The sequence below is a fragment of the Pleurodeles waltl genome, chromosome 1_2, assembly GCF_031143425.1.
Source record: "Pleurodeles waltl isolate 20211129_DDA chromosome 1_2, aPleWal1.hap1.20221129, whole genome shotgun sequence".
Lineage (NCBI taxonomy): Eukaryota > Metazoa > Chordata > Amphibia > Caudata > Salamandridae > Pleurodeles > Pleurodeles waltl.
The window spans coordinates 623618388-623637384 of record NC_090437.1 but is presented as its reverse complement, the minus strand read 5'-3'; the positions used below and the strand labels follow the sequence as shown (position 1 = coordinate 623637384).

General features: G+C 44.5%; 1 protein-coding gene across 1 annotated transcript in view; it reads left to right on the top strand.

The window, feature by feature from the left end:
• AFG2A (AFG2 AAA ATPase homolog A) overlaps nt 1-18997 on the top strand; it is a 1603044-nt gene that overhangs the window by 173976 nt on the left and 1410071 nt on the right. Inside the window, exon 8 of the mRNA XM_069242390.1 lies at nt 16506-16629. Within this exon, the coding sequence (XP_069098491.1) occupies nt 16506-16629 (124 nt within the window). The remainder of the gene's footprint in view (nt 1-16505; nt 16630-18997) is intronic.

Sequence of the window (18997 nt, the reverse complement as noted above, 5' to 3'; positions counted from 1 at the left end):
TGTCTTAGAAGAAACTCCAGAAGGCCTATGTGCTCGTGTTACAAGGGCCAATACTGCTATGACAGTGTTGGCAAGGGTGGTACCAGTTCTGAATATCTGCCAGCCTGTGACATGGGCATTGGGGCAGACAGTCACAACACTACTCCCTTGATAGCCAGGTCTGACTTTGCCGGCTTGGTCCTGGAAGACTTCCTATTCTGAGTCTGCTTTTGAGATCCTCCACCTTTGGGGAAGTCCTGCTGTAGTATTTATTGTAAAGCTGAGAATCTGTAGTTAGATATAGCCATCTGAAGAACAGGTTATTTACGTTTGGTGATGCTCTTTCGAGTGGATTCTCTGGAAAACCACAGGTTCCACACTGCCTTCTACCTCTCCATTTTGTGAAGTGGACTCCTGAACATCATAAGGGCCCAGGTTACCACCCTTGCATGCGGTGGTGCAGGGTATCAACAGCATAGGTACTGGTCGGGCACCTTATCAGATGGCCAACTAAAGCATTTGTTACTCATATGCAGATCCCCCTACACATGCAACAAATGCAAGGTGGAGATAAATAGAGGGCTTATTGACGCTGAATGGGACCACATCCTGGCTTACCCTGCAGCAGTATCGAAGAATGATAGATTAATCTTATAGAGTATTGCATCATACACAGAGCTTACATAACTCCTGAAAGAGCAAAATCGCACTGCCCTTGATGCCATTTGTTGTGTGTGGACATGCAACACATGTTGTGGGCTTGCCCTGCATTGTCCCTCTTCTGGACAATGATCATCGCACAGCAGGGCCAGGTCAGGGGCTGCAGCAACCTACATATCTGGGACATTTGTACACTAAGGTTATGGAAGAATGGGAAAGTATGGTCGCAATGGTTGACATTCAGGGATTCTGAAGATTAACAGAAGAAGAGGGGTGGGGAGAGCCCAAAGGGAGTGAGTGAGGGAAGGGGAGGTTGGGTGGAAATAGTGACCAAGATGTTATTCCAACTGTCTTATGCAACTCCGAAATTTCACTCTGTAATATGTGATCTCAAAATAGGTACTATGGCTGTAATGAACATACTCAGCAGTATCTGCTTAAGACATTGAACATTGAGCTTTGTTTCAATAAAAAGAGTTAAAAAAAAAAAAATGTTATTCAAGGATTCTAAAAAAACAAGAAAACACATGCCTTGTTCCTTGACCTCACTGCTTACTGGCAAAGCGCACTATAGAGCGCCTTTGGAAAGCCGTACACCCCCATCAATCTCTGTGTAGTAACGAATAGTAAGCACATCACCAGAATCTGAGTGCAAATAACTCAGGCAAGAAGAATATTGGGACTCCAGCAACATTCCATTACTCTAGGATGGGATAAAATGATAGCAAATATGCAGTCAAACTCCAAGGATGACACCTTCCTGCCATAGAAGCCCACCTAGAAATTAGTAATCACAATGTTGCACAACTCACCTCGGGTGGGAGCAGCTAGTCAAACCCCAACACCCTTTTCTCCTCTCAAAAAGCGCATGACGAATCTAAAGAATCACTATTATGCTCCAAGCATGATACTACCCTTTTCTACTTACTAACGGTGGTTAGATTATGCATATTTGTATAACTCCGTCTCACCTGGGAGGTTTATCCTGGCTCTGAGCAAGTGTAAGTCTATCCAAACCCAGGGCCTAGTGAGACTGTTCGAAAAGCCAGGTCTTCAACTTCTTGTGGAATTCAAGAAGTGAGGAGGCTCTTACGTGTAGCAGCAGGTCATTCCTTGCTTTAAGGGTGATATAAGAGAAGAATTGACCTCAGAATCTGTTTTTCTGTATGTGTGGGATGTCTACAAGTAGGAGCCCATACAAGCAGAGGTGTTTGGATGGTTTGTGAGAGCCGATGTGATTAAGTTATGCAGGGTCAGTGTTAGGTAGTGCCTTGAATATGTGGTTGAGAAGTTTGAATTGTGCTCGTTTGTGTATTGGGAGCCAGTGAAGCTCATTTTCCTTTCGTTGGGGTGTGATGTGGTGCAGCATGAGAGGTTAAGAGTGATTCTGGCTGTTGTGTTCTGAGTAGATTGCAGCATTTTAGTGAGTTTTTAGGTTAAGTCTATATGGCGCTTGCGCTGTTGCTTAGCAAACTGTTGTCTATACTTTGGGGGCTTACAGCCTGTCTACTGCTCTTCATTTGTTTAGGTCAGTGTCCTTTAAAAATCCTTGCTTCTGAGTGGTTGTTTGCTCTTTGTCCCACCTTTTAGTCATTTCTTTACTCCCACAGAGCAGTGCCGAAGTACTCTTACTTTTCCACCTGACCCATTATAGTCACTGTAAAGGGACTACCTTTTTCTTTCACCAAGAGCACTGCACATGAGCGCTCGATCTTTCCAGTTGCTCCAACCTTCAATTCAGTAATCGCATCGCAGTCGCCACACTTCATATTTCAGCATGGCCGCTGTGCGCCTAACTTTTATCTCTTCAGCACACACTTGCGCCCTATTCACGAGCACCTTTTCATGTTGTTTTGGTTTTTTTGTTAGTACCCGTAACACAAGAGAGAAACACACAACTGCACATCTATCTCTGCACATCAGCAAGGCTTCCACCAGATGTGGGCCATTTTAACAACAGGCAAACATCACGCTCTTCACGCCCTTCCTGGGTCCTCTTTCTCAAAATCTCTGTTAGGCGTTCACCTACATCATCAGATAGGTACTCAGTTGCTTTGGTCTGTTGGTGTCCTCTGTTTGGTGCTCTGCTGCTTCTGCCTGTTCTCAGGACAGACTCAGCTCTCCATCAAGAGGCGGTGTTGAGGAAGGTGCAGCAAATCTCCCACAAAAAGGGTTCTGATTCCTCTTGCATTTGAAAAGCTAAGCTGTAAGTCCTGAACTTGCTGCACTTCAACCCTCAAAAGAAGCTTGCCATTGAAGTTCGAAGTATTAAGTTAGCACTATCTTAGTACATTAAACTGTGGCCATATTGAGAAATAAATACAAGAGCAGAGCAAATATTTGTTCCATTAATCAGAACCGCGTCACGGATAAGCCATCACAAATTATCATTAGCCGAGCGCCACACTGCTAATGTGCGACATTCGCACACAAATGCTAACAAAAGCAGTACAAATACTTGCACCAGTGCAAAACAAAAATAAACAGTTTAGTGTCGTTTTTAGTGTACTGTCCCGCCAAAAGTAATTACCAGAGCTAATAGGTCCCAAAGGCGAAACCCAGCTTGTTTGTGATGTGCAGGGGGAAACATCAATTTTAAAAAACAGGACTACCAGGCCCAAATTGAGAACTAATTAACAAGAGTCAGGAAAACACACTTGTACATGTCATAGGAGATTTGTTTTAGCTGCAATAGTTCTATATTGGTGTCCACGTATAAAATCGAGTAAAACCACATTCTCCACGTTGTTAATGAGGCACATAATTATGAATGTACAAAAACATTCACAAATAATTGGTGAATTTTTCAAAAACGAGTGGAAACTAGGAAGGGACTGGAAGAAAATGAGTTCAAGAGCAAAATGGCATTAAAATCTATATTGGGGACATGGCCAAGCACTAAATGACAGCAATCTTGTGATTTCTCAGCTCCATTCTAGTTGTAGGCATCATTAGATGAACTAGCGATCTTACAGCCTACCATTTCCCTAGAGTCTGGAATTATATGTGTGACTCTAGTGCACAGAGAGTCAAATTCCAGGAGAACTGCTAATTTCTATCCAAAGAAGTGGATAAGAAGTCTTACCCTCCCAGAATCAGGCTGTAAGAAAAATGCAGAAGCTGTAGACAAAGATGGTGAATGCCTAGCCAGCTTTCAGAGGTAAAGGACCACTGAAGTGAGGGACAGAGAAGATTGGACCATTGCATGATACCTCTGGAGGAGGTGGCTGCCCGTCAAGATGCCCTCCTTGTGCCTGTGTTATCTGGAGCTGTGGGAATCCCTTTTAGACACAACAGTTTCCTGTCTTTTTGCAAAGCAAATAATTTTATCATTTTTAGGAAGGTCACACTTCCATTCACTGCAATTTGTCAACAGAGAGTTTGGTCAACATTGGTAGTAAAAATCCTAACTGATAGTGTACAAAATAATGATCCACTGTCTGAAAATGTGGAGGTCAGTAGTAGTAGTTTACCTAGCTTGAGATTGCATAGAAATGGTATATTTCAAAAAGCTGAGAATACTCAACATCTTGTACGATGACTCTCAGGGACAACTGGGGGGCGAATTAAAAAAACTGAAAGGTGCCCATTTGTTACAAGTTCTGCACTGTAAAGTGAGCCAGAATTTGATGAATGGATCTAAGTATTCTGAGGCAGAGGATAAGTAGGTTTGGAGAGAATAGGTTGAGAGACAATGGGGAAGGAAGTGGGTAGAGTTGGAGGACTCACTTGTTTGCCTGTCTTCAGTTTTGTATTTTTTCTTTACTTTCTCAGAATCCCGTCAAAAACTACTGAAACAGAAAAGTGTTGCCCCCTATTTTCAGAAGCAGCCAAAGTGGAATAATTGTTTTAGTTCAGTTTTACTTTTGGAAACAACATACAGAGCCTTTTATTACACTTTCACGGGCCTTTGTGAAACTCTTGGTCAAATTTTGAGCAATGCTAACTTATTCTTGCTGGTGATTTTGATACTGAGCACAGAAATATTGAATTTTAAGGTTCTAGTGTCAGCAAAGTTGGAAGGAATCTGCATAAATTCCACAATTTACCAGTGAAGAATCGGGGTCTATAACACAACCTAAGAGGTAAAGATTACAGCTCAAATTGTCTTTGAAGTAGATGCTTTCAGTTTAGAAGTCCTCTAAAATGTATATGATGCAGGATAAAAGACCCTTAATGAATTAAAAAGCCCACCAAAACAGTCCAAAATCTTCATCCAATGTGTCTTCTCTTTAGATTGAGAGGTTTTGGGACATTATTGCACAGCAAATGTTTTATAGGATTCAAAATCAAAACGTTCCAATAAATAAACAGAATTGAACATGTACTTCAGAACCAGTTTGCAGTATCAGTAATAATACTTTTCACACAATTTGTTTTTACCTTTATTTATATATTGTATTTGTATTTATATAGTGCTTATTATTCCTGACGAGACATTGACGCACCTTTCGACGAGTAGCACGCTACTTAGGAACTCAAAAGGATTGGTGGTGGATTAGTATAGGGAAATATGAGTATAGTGCTAGTGTTAGTATAGGGAGGTATGAGTTAATTTGAACAGAGGACATGTGAGTCTGTTAGTTGGATTGAATAGAATAATGGAGCGATAGAAGATGGAAGAATCCAGAAGTGTTAATTGAGAAATCATAGTAGTAAGATGAGGTTTGGGATGAGTAAAGGAGAGATGGAGGAGGAAAGAGTCTGTAGAAAGGGATTGGGGAGATCATAGTAGTAAAACAATGTTTGGGATGTGTCAAAGGAGAGATACATGAGGGAGAATTTAGTAGGGTAGTTTGGGAAGTCATAGTGGTAAACTAAGGTTTGGGGTGAGCCAGAAGGGGTAGAGGAAGGAAGAGTCTATTTGGTTATTTTGGAGATCATAGTAGTAGAATGGGTTTTGGAAGAGTCAGAGAGTGGAGATAAAGGATAGATTGATAGAGGTGTAGGGTGATGGTGAGACAGAGTACAGCTTTTGAGAGAGTAATTTGTTTCCTTTTTTATTTTCTCTTGTACATTAGGACTAAAGTAATAAATATGTAGATACATGATTACATAGTAAGGGAATATATGTGTATAGAATTAACAGATTTAGATTTAAAGTTGTATTGGATAAATTGAGACACAAGTGTTGCAGCATTTTAAGTTAATTTATCTGTGTACTTTTATAACATTATCTTTCCTCAATATTTCAGTAGTAAAATGCTTGTAGATAAATACTTAAGATAATATTTACTTATTGTGATAGATAAAGTAAAAACAGACTCATAAGCACCTAATCAAACAACTTATATAGACACTATGCAATGACCTATGAACAGGTTAAGCGTAGAATAATATATATATATATATATATATATATATATATATATATATATATATATATATATATATATGTGTATATATATATATATATATATATACATTTAACTGTGTTATATATACATTTGTTAAATAGGCCTAAAGAGTATGTATATATTTTAAGATAAAAGTTAGTATTCATATTTAAGCAAGGAAATACATGTATCTAGCTATATACACATAAATGTTTATACACACAGGGATATGCAGTCCATTGCTGTTTGAGTATGGTGGTTATGTAGGAAAGACCCAACTCTTGAGTAGCCTTCTGAAGATGAGATAGTTATCCGTGAATCTTATTTTTGGGGGTAATGAATTCCATAGTTTAGCCACTTGAACAGAGAAAGATGTACCACCTATTGTCTTTTCTTTGTATGGTGAGGTTTTGAGATAGGGTGCCAATCATGAGCAGAGGTTTCTTTGTGGAATGTATTTGGTGATTGTATCCCTAATGAAAAGTGGTCCTGTTACATGTATTGCTTTGTGGGTGATATAAAGCAGCTTGAAGGTGGGTCTTCTGGCATCCGGTAACCAATGTAGGACTCTCAAGGCAGGGGAAATGTGGGCTTGTGGTTTTGCATGTAGGAGTAGTCTGGCAGTTGAGTTATGAATGTGTTGTAGCTTTTTCATAGTAGATAGGGATGATCCATAGTAGAGGCCATTGGCGTAATCCAATTTAGATAGCACAAGAGAGCTAGTAGCCTGGACCTTGTTTGGAAATTCGATATTGGGGAGGATGCATTGCAGAGTTTTCATAGTGTGGAAGCTTGATCTTGCTAATTTTTCCACTTAGGCATTCATTAATAACTTGGAGTCCAAGGTAATTCCAGTGTTTCTTACGTTCTTAGATACTTTAGGAGGCGGTCCCAGATCGTCAGGCCAGGCACAGTGTGTCATAATTTTTCCTGTCGCACATGTGAGTATTTCTGTTTTGGAAGCATTCAGTTTGAGATGGCTCCATGTCATCCGATCATCACCGGTTCTGAGGCAACTGAAGATTTGTGAGCTTCCAGTGTCTTTGGAGCAATGTAGTATAAGGAGTACTTGTGTGTCATCTGCGTAGTTGTAACATGTGAGTTGAAATTCATTCATTGATCATTGCCGGTAATGACTTCATGTAGATGTTGAAAAGCATGGATGAGATGATTGAGCATGGAGCGACCCTTGCTTTTGTGAATTATGGTTTGGATGAGAAAGGGGGAGTATGGATGACATTTTTTCTGTTTTGAAGGCAGGATGTGATCCAGTCAAGAGCAGTCCCCTGTATGCTGGCTTGGTAGAGTTTTTGTATTAGTGTATCATGGTCAACTGTGTCAAAGGCGGCTGAGAGGTCCAAGAGAAGTAGTGCTGTAAATCCATTGTGGTCTACTCTATTTTAAGATTATCCCAGATGGCGATGAGGGCAGATTCCAGTTTGGTAGTCTGAAAGTATTGAGTTATCTTTAATGAGTTTGTGACATCTGAGCAAATGCTGCTCTTTCTTTCAGTTTGCCCAGGAAGGTCCATTTGTAATTAGTCTGTAGTTGTTGGGATCATGTGAGTCCAGTTTGTCTTTCATTGATAATGAGCGTGTGTATGTTTTTTTTAGGTCTTCAGGAAAGATAGTTAAAGAATTGTTGATGATTTTTCTTACTGGTGTGGCAGCTGGAATCGATAAAAGAATGTTCTTGAAAATATGTGGTGGACAAAGGTCAAAAGGGTAGTCGGAAGGCCTGCTTTGTTTGACCAGATCCATAAATTTACTTTGTGATATTTGTTTGAACGAGTGTGGAGGCTGGGTTGGCTTACTCTTTGAGAGGCTTTTTGGAAGCAGAATGGTGCTGGCGGTTTTTCTTTGTTTTAAATATGAATCCAATATTTCTGCCTTCATTGTGTGATGAATTGCTAGTTTGTCTGTGAATTATTCAGTAATGGGAAGAGTTCCTTCCATGCATTTAGGTTTTCAAAATTTGTTGAGAAAAAAAGATTATTTGCAGATAGAGCATTTTGAATTGTATTACCTTTTTTTAGCTTTTCGAGTGAATATTTGTATATTTTGTTACCTTTGCGTAAGTGAAGTTTGCCTTGCAAGCTGTTTGTTTTGAGCCAGGTTTGTTGCAGCCTTCTGATTTGTTGTTTTATCTTTATTAGTTATGTATTTCTCCAAGGTGCTTGTTTTCGTTTGTACTGTTTGTTTTTCTGAGTGGTAGTAGGATATTGAAAGCTTCCTGTAGCCACTTAAAGTTTTTGAACATCATTTATTCTGTTATGTATCCAGATCTGTGTTGGCTGTTAGTTGTGTTTCTAAGTAGTCAAAATTGAGTTTGTTCCATCGTCGATAGCTGGATTATGTAAGGTAGTATTGGGTATTTTGATTTGTGGTGTTTGGTGTTGGAAAGCTACCAAATGTTGGTCTGGCCATGTGACTGGTGTGATGCTTTTTTTGGGGGCAAATCTTTTTATTGATTTTATCCATTTAACAGATCTCCAGTTTTCACCATACAGTTTTGCTGTGGCATTGCCACCAGTCATACACATATCACGGTCTTACAATTTGCATGTACAAATTCCATGTGGATGGACCAACAAAATGCTTTCAGCGTCATAGAGTGATAATAACAAGAATGACATGCATAGGTGCCATGAGGTGACCAGAAACCAAGAATGCACCGGATAATCCTGGTAGGCAAGAGGTGGCATCCTACACATCAGAATCTATCTCCAGAAAGGCTAGAGTCAGCTCAGCTCTAATATAAATGAGGCCCTACATGCTAGCAGATATTAATACGAGTACCAGAGCAACAATGGTGAGAGAAAAAAGATTGCATAATACAAACAGAACTGGTAAAAAAACTTTGGAGCCCATCCACAACCCACCATACCCCCAGTGGCCAGGGGACCCAATGCATAGTAGCATTCCCACAGCCACAATCGCGGGTAGAACAATACATGAACATCAGTTAAGTAAGGAACATGTGGGAGCAGCAGAAACTTAGAGGAGAGAACATACAAGTAGATGACCAGGCAATAGACGTGGGCCACAATGCAGCTAAGCGGGCGCTAGCTCGTCGTCGGGCGCCATTGGATCACTATTGATTACGACTTGATCCTCCCCCCGCAACTGAGTCAACATCTCATCCCAACCAGACGAAAGGGGATACGTGCGCAGGCCCATAGCATCCTCATGCCGCAGTGCAGCCCCCTTCTCCTCCGCCCATACCATAAAGGAGCGCCTCCAAGCTAGTACTGATGGGGGCTCGGTGTCCTTCCATCATTTAGTAATGAGACGCTTAGCTGTCAAAAGACACAAGTCCAGGAATCTTGTAGACGCTTTATGCTTTTTGGCTCTCGGGAAAAGACCTAAGAGGCAGGAGCCGACATCTAACAGCAGTGGGCGCGATGTAAACTTGGATAGGTATGTTGTAACTCCATGCCAATAATCGTTTAAGGAGGGACAAGCCCAGAACATGTGGAGGAAGTCTGCCCTGATTTCGCTGCAGCGAGGGCAAGCGGAGTCCATTTGATTAAAATACCTGTTAATACGGGTTGGTGTGAGGTACGCTCTGTGAGTATGTAAAATTGTATGAGACGGAATCTGGCGTTACGGAGGACATTAGTATGGCGGGACAGTGCCCCCGACCAAGTGGCCTCAGTGAAGGGTCCCTCTAGATCACCCTCCCAAGCAGTTTGCAAGGCAGTGAGGGTCCCCGCTGTAAGTGCCCTTGAGTGAACCATCAAATCAAGTGTCTGCCTTGTCCCATAACTTGTAAGTATTGCACCAAGAGGTGCGTAGGGGGTACAGAGGACATATCTCCCCATCCGTGTGATAGTGCCCGCAGCAACGAATTGTACAAAATAAATTGTCCTGGTGGCAGTCCCGTCTCCAGCGAAAGCTCCGTAAACCGAATCAGGCTACCCTCGCTGTATAGATCACCCAAAGTGTGTATGTCAGCTGCATGCCAAGGACCTAATTCCGTAGTGGCTGTGAGTCGCGTGCCGCGTTGGGTACCCAGCAACGTGAGTGCTGGAGCGTAGGGAGCAGTGTCACTTGTGAGATGTAGGGGTCTGCAATAACAGCGGTGAGCTACGTTGAGCAGGAGCTCCGCCGGGAGGGGCACGGTTTAGTGAGGGGACGAAAGAGATGTGAAATCCGGGTTAGTGTCCAGGGAGGGGAATTGGTTGCAGTGTCATCCAGTTGAAGATTCGCTAGCCAACGCCCCACCCACTGAGGCTGAGAGGCCAGGTAATAATGTTCCATATTTGGAACGAAGAGGCCACCTCGGGAAAGGAGCAAATAGAGCTTTTTCAACGCCACCCTACAGCGGCCCTGATTCCAAACAAACTCCTGTATTCTAGGCTCCAAATCACGAAAGAAACCAGCTGGAACGTAATGAGGCAAATTGGAGAAGTAGTATAGAAGGCGAGGGAGGACTACCATTTTCAGGAGAGCGATCCTACCGGCCACAACAGCGGCAGAGTCTGCCAGAAGGGCATCTATGATCGGATGGAGAACACTGCCCTGCGGAGATTGCCATCATGCAGGTCCTTCTCAGTGTGGAATATCTGTATTCCCAGATAGCGGAACAAACTTGGCTGCCAGGGGACGTCTATGCCAGAGATTCTTAGTTTCGGGTCTGACCTCCCCGTGTCAAAAGGGAAGAGGCATGATTTCGCCCAGTGAACATGGAGGCCCAAAAATGCAGCAAAGTGGCGCAGGATGTCTGCAATATCGAGAGGGACATTGTCAATATCACAGACGTACAAAAGGAGGTCGTCTGCATTTAAAGAAACAACATGCAAACCATCCCCCAACAGAATACCCCAGGTTCGCTGGGCCCTACGGAACTCCACAGCCAAAGGCTCCATCGTCAGAGAAAACAGCAGTGGGAGGTGGGGGCAGCCTGTCTGGTACCCCTACCCACCTCGATCGACTCAGATATATATGTGCCAACTTTAACCCTAGAGCGTGGCCGAGTATATAACAATTGGGTCAAGCGTAGGAAGTATGGGCCCAAACCGAAGCGACGCAACAAATCAAATAGGTAGGACAATTCCAAGGAGTCAAAGGCTTTCTCCAGATAGAGGACCAGGCATCCTGCACAAGGACAATCTGGCGTTTTATATTGCATGACTATAAAAAGGCACCGGATATTGCTTGCGGTGTCCTGTACAGATACAAAACCGTTGTGCCTCAAGTTCTGCCCACTGATCATCTGACAATCTGGGTAGGGTGAGCGCCGGAAAAAAAATCAGCTCTCATTTCCAGGTCATCTACCACCGCTGACCGATAAAGTGACCGATAGTACTCAGTGAATTCAGAGTGAATCTCCCGAGGGGTATGAAGCATGTCCCCATTTATCGAACGGATTGCCATAATGGGGCTTCGATCGTGGTCTTGGCGGATAAGCCAGGCCAGCAATTTGCCCAAACATTCCGCCACAGCATGTGTGCGAGCTGAGTGAGCTGCGTAATTTAGGCAGCGCAGTCTCTCTAATAAGGAGATGCGTTCTGCTCTGGCCTCTGTTAATTGCTGCGAGTCGGGTGCAGAATAAGATTGCCTACATTCATATCCCATCAAGGACCTCTCCACTCTAGTCAAGTCACTCTCAATAGACTTCCGCAAGTTCCACTGCGTGCCCATGCAGTGGCCCCTGATAAATGCCTTAAATGCCTCCCATTCAACTAATTCAGAGGACGCTGTGCCCATATTGTGATTAAAGTATTCAGGGATTGCCTTGTACAGGGAGGTCCTAAATGGCGCATCCTCCAGGAGTTCCGGACGGAATCTCCAAGTGGGGATGTTGGGGCAGAGTGAGTCCCATCCCAGATGCAGTAGTTGTGGGATATGGTCCGAATGCGTACGGCCCAAATAGTCAGTCCATTGTACCGCAGAATATAAGTTAGCAGTGTACACCAACCTGTCAAGGCAGACATACAATCGATGTGGTGCAGAATAGAACGAGTATATCCTGGTAGTGGGATTACGTTGACGGCACACATCCACCATCCGCCAGTGGTGAAGCCAGTGGCGCAGTGCCAGTGCAGCCGTAACTGTGGGAGCAGTGGGTAGTGGCGGGAAGGATCGAACCTGTGAGGGGTCCAGAACACAATTAAAGTCACCCCCCAACAACCAGGGGAGGTCGCTCCAACGTGCCAGGAAAGGAGAGAGTGCATGAAAGAAAGAGGCTTGGTCGGTGTTCGGGGCATATGTAGAACCTAACAGGACAGCACGGCCAGCAAGGCGTCCACGCAACAGTACGTAACGCCCCTGGTCATCTACAATATAATCGTCGACTATAAATGGGGTGCCCGGTCTAACCCATATAAGCTCCCCCCCGGCGTAAGAGGAGAAACCTGTTGCATAAAGCTGCCCACGCCAGCGGCACTGTAGTCTAGCCACTTCAGATTGCACCAGATGAGTCTCCTGCAGGACTGTATTGAATGCATTCTGAGATATGAATAGATAAAATATCTGCATGCTGGCGAATGTATGCCATGCACGTTTCATGTAAGAAATTTAAATGGGTTCATGGTGGATCATTAAATAACAGAAGGACGATGGCTCAACCTGAGGAATAGGGAGAGTCAACTGCACGACAGCGGGGTCCCAAGTAGGGAGCAGACAAGGCAGACATAGGCTCCATACAAAACATGTCAAAAACAACTGGGGGCCAACAACAGGCCCAATAGTAACATGAGTGAATACCATTGGGGCGGAGAAACAACAGGTGTCTGCCCAAGCCAGGTGATATGCCTATAGAGCGCAAACAATTCTGGGTTAAAGAAAAGGGGAAACCCTCTCTAGTGGGAATATGAGGTTGACCTGGCACTGGAGAAGTGGAAGTGCTCAGGTGGAGACCCCTAACCTAGCATGAAAGCGTGGAATTAGCTACAGCAGAGCGCAGCGTGCAGCGTAGAGGACACAGAGAGGCCCAACACCCAGCGGCTTCTGGGCGGCCACACAGCATATCCGTGACAGGCAGCCGTCCAGGATAGTCAACATTTGACCCAGACACAAACTGCTGCACAGTGAGATGCCTAGTCAGTGAGTGAGTTCAAAGTAGTTCATCAGCTGTCTGAAGCGTCATCTCAGGGGCGGCAGGATGATCCAAGTTCAGAGGATGTCTCAGGGGAGGAGCCCATATCTCCAATAGAGCCAGTGGGGTCTGCTTCGCCATCCGAAGTTACTGAGAGGACACTAATGGCTGCTGCAGTTTGCAATGCACAATGGCGTTCCTGCATAATTTATTCCAGGTCGGGGGCGTGTCGCACCTCCCCCAATGCAGCCACTCGCCTTTTGCGATTCCCACGTTTACGGAGCTGCAGGTCCTGAGTCCCCAATTCAGCCATGACGGAATCCCGTTGACTGTCCAGTTCCGAAGATTCCAGCCAGTCCCATGTTGCCTCTAGCATGTTGAAGAAGTGCGTTTTAGTGTCTGCCACCACCCGCAATCTGGCCAGAAATAGCAGAAAGTATGACAAGTTGAGGGAGTGGAGTTTGCGTTTAACTACCAGGAAAGATGCCCGTTCTTTTTGTACGGCCATGGTGTAATCCGGGAATATCATAACCGGGGCATTGTGGACTCTAATTGGAGGTAATGTTCGTACCGCCCGTAGTATGATATCCCTATCCGCATAATGTAAGAGCCAGAGGAGGAATGGATGTGAGCCAGCGCCAGGCGGACGGGCCCTAGCAGGAACTCTGTGGGCCCGTTCAATCGAGAAAAAGGGCATCAGCGAGCCCTCCGGGAGCAGCCCTTGCAGCCAGGACTCAGCAAAAGCAACCGCATCCGGGGCCTCCGCGCCTTCCGGTAGGCCCACTATTCTGAGGTTATTCCGCCTGGTGCGACCCTCTGCATCTTCTACACGGTGCTCCAGTGTCTCTATCCGTTCCAGAGCGCTTTGTAATGGGGCCTCCAGTTGGTCCGACTTAGGCGTTAGGTCCTGAAACTGTTCCTTTAGTGTGCGGGTTCTATCTGCCAACTTGCGGTGGTCTGCTTCTAGTAGGGTGAGATCGTTAGCCACCTTGTCGATTTTGCCCTCCAATGTGGTCCGAGCTTGTTCCAGAGAGGTGCCTATGCGCTCCACCGCTGCCAGCACTGCGTCCAATTTAGTGTCATCTAGGGACGTAGGTTCCGATTGCGGCGCCTGAGGTTTGGCGACAGTACCAGAGCGGAGGCGATCCATACCCGCCATGTTGTCTCCTAGAAGGAGGCAATGCGCCACAGAACCAGATTCAAATGTGGGTGCTCGCGTATTATTGTCCATATAGGAGGCCCGCTTGCGTGCCCGATGCTACAGTCCAGGCACAGCAGCACAAGCAGCCTCCCTCCCCTTCTTGTTCAGGTACACAGGATCATCACCAGTCCACCAACAATGCAGGCCCGCCGCTCATTTGACCTGCAATTCCAGCTGGTAGGTTAAAAACACACCGGTTGTAGAAACCAGGCTGTCAGTGCGGCGTCCATTCGCCTCAGCTGAAAATGCTAGGTCTCAAAGCAGGCACCGACCCAACCGCTCCACTTCCCCGGCGCCAGAGGTGTATTAAGTTATGTCTCCGCAGGCCCATTCCTGCCAATAGGTCCAACGGCTTCTTCACTGTCCGCCCTCCGATTTGCTGCAGTCTCCCTGGCTGCTTCATCGCCTAGGGCGTCCAGGGCTGACAGGCTCTACACGCCTAGTCACCACCAGCCCAGCGATGTCACACCCTACCCTTGCTGCCATGCGGGCCACCGCCTACCTTATGTTCAGGAAAGATCCAGTGTTACCTCACGGAGCTCAGTTTGTCAGGCGGCATCCGATCAGGCACCTCCCGTGGCTCAGTCAAAGGTACCTAACTCCCCCACCCCCCCACTCGAGGGATCCTCCACAAGGGGCAAGCCGTCTCCAGACCGGTCCGCGCAGCTTCTGCAGTCTAGGCCGCTCCATCCGGGTCTCGCGCAGGGAGCTCACATCGCCTAACAGGCGGGTCCGGCACACCCCCAATCGGTCCCCTCAGCGCCAGAGGGCAGGCGCTGCTGCAGTCTCTGGCTCCCCAATCCTGATAAAATTAAGGATAAGCAGGGTGTCACAGCGGAGCGCTATTAACTGCCGCCCGCCATCTTGGCTCTTCCTGACTGCTGTGACTGGTGTGATGCTTTGAACTGTAACTAGTTCTTGGTTTGCAAAAATGACATATGTTTTATTTCCATTTGTTTGTCCAAAACCTGTTCTGGCTTGATACTTTTTATCCGGCTGAAGTAGTGGGTCACTTGTAATTTATTCTACAAGCAATACACAGGATACAATGGCACTCCTCTTGATGCTGAGAAGTAGCCCTCCTGACCATATTGATAATATAATTGTTAATTAGCATGTGTTTGCACACAATGTGCCATTAGTTTGGAATCTTATTTAATTTTGTGGAGTTGTGCCATCGTTCGGTTGAATGTGTCCATTTCAAGGAGTTGTGAGTTTTTGGTGGGCGAAACCTGACAGCTGCATCCAAGGCATTTTCCCACTCCTTACATATGCCCCTTTCTCCACATATGTATTGATCCGCAAGTCTAGATTATGTTGTCAGAATGACCCTGTGCTGAATTAACGATTAGTTTAATGTAGTAATTATAGAATTTGAAATGTTTCACTGATTACACAGTTTCCGGTATCACTAATATAGCAGTGAGTTATTATGCAGATATGTATAAGACGGTATGTATAAATCAAGATGGGAATCAATGATATAATGTATATGCATATAATGATGCTTCTATGTTTTTAAATAGAAGAACTTTAGGTTAGGCATTGTATCTATGTTTCCATTTATGACCAGTTAAGAAAAGATCAAATGGACATTACAGCCAACAGTCCTAGGAAAACTAGAAATAAAAAAAGTCAAATGTGAACCACTGCCTTGTGCTTAAGGTGAATAGTTATGATATCCCACGTCCATCTCTGTTTAGTCTGCATTCTGCGATGTTTGTTTATACTCTGCACAATACAAATGTGCCTTTGATACCTGTGAGCACAAGGGAATAGATCACAGAACTGCCTTCAATGAGAGATTGGAGGTTACTTTTTTTAGCTCTTCCATTTAACACATACTATCATTTATATATCAGTATTGAGTTTCAATCCCAACAGTGGAAATTAATGATGTTGCAATAGTAGAATGATAAACATTTATAAACCATTTTTTTTTAATGCTATTCTTTTAATTAAATGAAATTTCAGTCCTTTTAATCAACTACTGTCATAACTGTCCTGCGCATATTGTCCTGCGCTGGGTGGTCCTGTTAAATCTTTTTTGGAGACCTGTTCCTGTTGCCAGGGTACTGTTGGTCCATGTGAGCGCGAGGTGTGTTCTGTTCAGACTTTCATTTTAAATGTCTTTAGTATTCCATCGCAATATGCCTTTTTTAACTGAGTCCAAATGGATTCATGAAGCAGAAATACCAAATGTCCTTAACACCTTAAACATTATGTTTATCAGATCACCATCTGATCGTAAACCTGTTTTGAAATATATATTCTTATTATCAATGTAGCCAACCTTCCATTATCTTCATTGATGAGCTTGATGCTTTATGTCCGAAGAGAGAAGGAGCCCAGAACGAAGTGGAAAAAAGAGTTGTAGCTTCCCTGTTGACGCTAATGGATGGCATTGGCTCGGTGAGTAGATTGTGTGATCATATAACAAGCAGAGAATGGAAAAATACACTGTTCACCAATGTTGAAAGAATTTATAATATTGTGCTCATTTTCCAACTGATCTAGCTAATTTGTGATCTTTCATTATATGATATTTGGTAAATGCATATTACAAAAAAAGATGCTTCTTCTTAGGACTGCTTGAAGTACAAGTCAGGTCAAAGATCTTCTCTTGTGTGCTAGTGCAGCTGTTCTGTACATAATAGAAGTACCTTATTTAGCTTCAGCCTCTCAGACCCCTCAAGCTGTCTGGTTTAAAAAAACATTGTGGGCTTACCAAGAAAATACAGGGGTTTGGAGCCCCCCAGCTGCTAAGCATTGGTTGGCTTTCCTGTCATTTTGATTTGGCTGCTTAATTTGATGTTTTTTTGTTTTTTTTGTCAATTGTGTGTTTGTCCTTCCCAAGGAGCATTTTTTTGTTTGATTGGCTGGTTTCTATGCTTTCTGTGCTAACTTCCAGTGAACTACGATGTTGATTTGTTTAGGCTGTTCATGAGTGCATGTGTTTTCCAGCTGTCTTCCCCCTCCCCTTGCTCTGTTTGCCCATGTGCTTCTCTCCCCTACCCATACTTGGTTTGCTCTCTCTCGCAAGTGTGCTTCTGCACCACGTCCTCCACCTTGCTCTCTTTTGCATGTATTCTCTCCCTCTTGTTGCTTTTACCCCACCCGAAGATCAGTAGACCCCGATTTGGTTTAAGGAAGCCGCATGGCAATGAAACGGTGCTCTAATAAGAGCATAACAATCCAAATGCGAAGGAGAGAAGTTTTCTGTGGTTACATCTGGCATGCCTTGAGAATGTTGAACACTACAGGATCATCACATTTGCTAAAGAAACAAGTTTGAGGAGTGGTCCCTGGGTGACATTGCCATTCCCTCCAATTCCCATCTGAATTTGACACCTTTGTGGCTATTTAAATGGAAAGCCTACTGACAACATGGGGCCCATCGAACAGAACCCCCTTCAAGGACTGAAGAACCATTTTCTATGCCAAATCTATGCTTCAAATTGAAGTATTGTAAAACTCTTATAACTTGGCCTAGCAAAAATGGGACTGGATAGTCAATCACTTGCAGTACCAAAAACAACTGGTCCATTGTGTCTTTTTGCATCACAGTGAACAAGTGCAGGCTGAAGCTACAGCCAAACCAATCAAGTGCTGCAGAAAGCAGTCAGCCCCCCTTATGAGACTTGGGGCCAGATGTAGCAATCTCCAAATTTGCGATTCGGAAATTGCGAGTCGGTGCTACTCGCAATTTCCAAATCGCAAATTCGGATGTAGAACGGTGTCTCAGACACCGTCTGCGAATCGCTATGGGGTCGCAAAGACCCACCTCATTAATATTAATGAGGTGGGTCGCATTTTGCAACCCTATAGCGATTCCCTGCACTCACAGGGATGGTAGCCTGCTGGAGACAGCAGACCTCCATGTCTGTGACTGCTTCTTAAATAAAGCAGTTTTTTTTTTGTATTGCAGCCCATTTTCCTTGAAGGAAAACGAGTTGCAATACAAAAAAAATAACTAAACCATTTGGTTTCGTTTTTTCAGAGTAGGCAGTGGTCCATTGGACCACTGCCTACTCTGAAAAAACATTTCTGGCAACAATCAGAAAGGGGAAGGGGTCCCATGAAGGGGTTTTGCGAATGGGGTACCACCAGTGTGACACTGGTGGTAACTGCAAATTGCTTTGCGACCGCGTTCGCGGTCACAAAGCAATTTAGTATCGCGGTGCGAGTCGCAAAAAGGAAGGGGACACCCCTTCCTATTTGCGAGTCGCATTCACATTTTGCGAGTCGATACCGACTCGCAAAATGTGAATGAGCATCGCGATGCGCATTTTGCATGGCGCAAACTGCGATTTTCGCAGTTTGCGCCATGCAAAATGCTACCTATATCTGGCCCTTGATGCTGGCAATGAGAGATTTAAGAACTGCTTTGGAGCATAGATTAATGCTGTGGTTGTGGAGATGAACCTCCAGCATACTCATTTTTGGAAAGATCTCAAGTAAGTGAAAAATCAAAGGGCAAAACAGTGAATATGATCAAAATCCTCAAGGCCATGGTGTCCAGGCTATAATCGACCTCACTTCTGTTAGCAGATGAGGTTGTGGATACGTAAGGATGCTGAATTTTAAATGTCATGCGAATAGTAAGGGGGTGCATCGTGCAGCAGAGGCGATGCATCTGTTCCGAGATATGGCAAGGCTGCGGTGTGAGGCCCTGTTGACAGGGCTTGCGATGCAAAAGCCAGTGTCGCGATGCAAAGGCCAGTGTCGCGATGCATTGCACAATCAAGGCGATGCATCAGTTCCAATGAGCGGTGAAGCT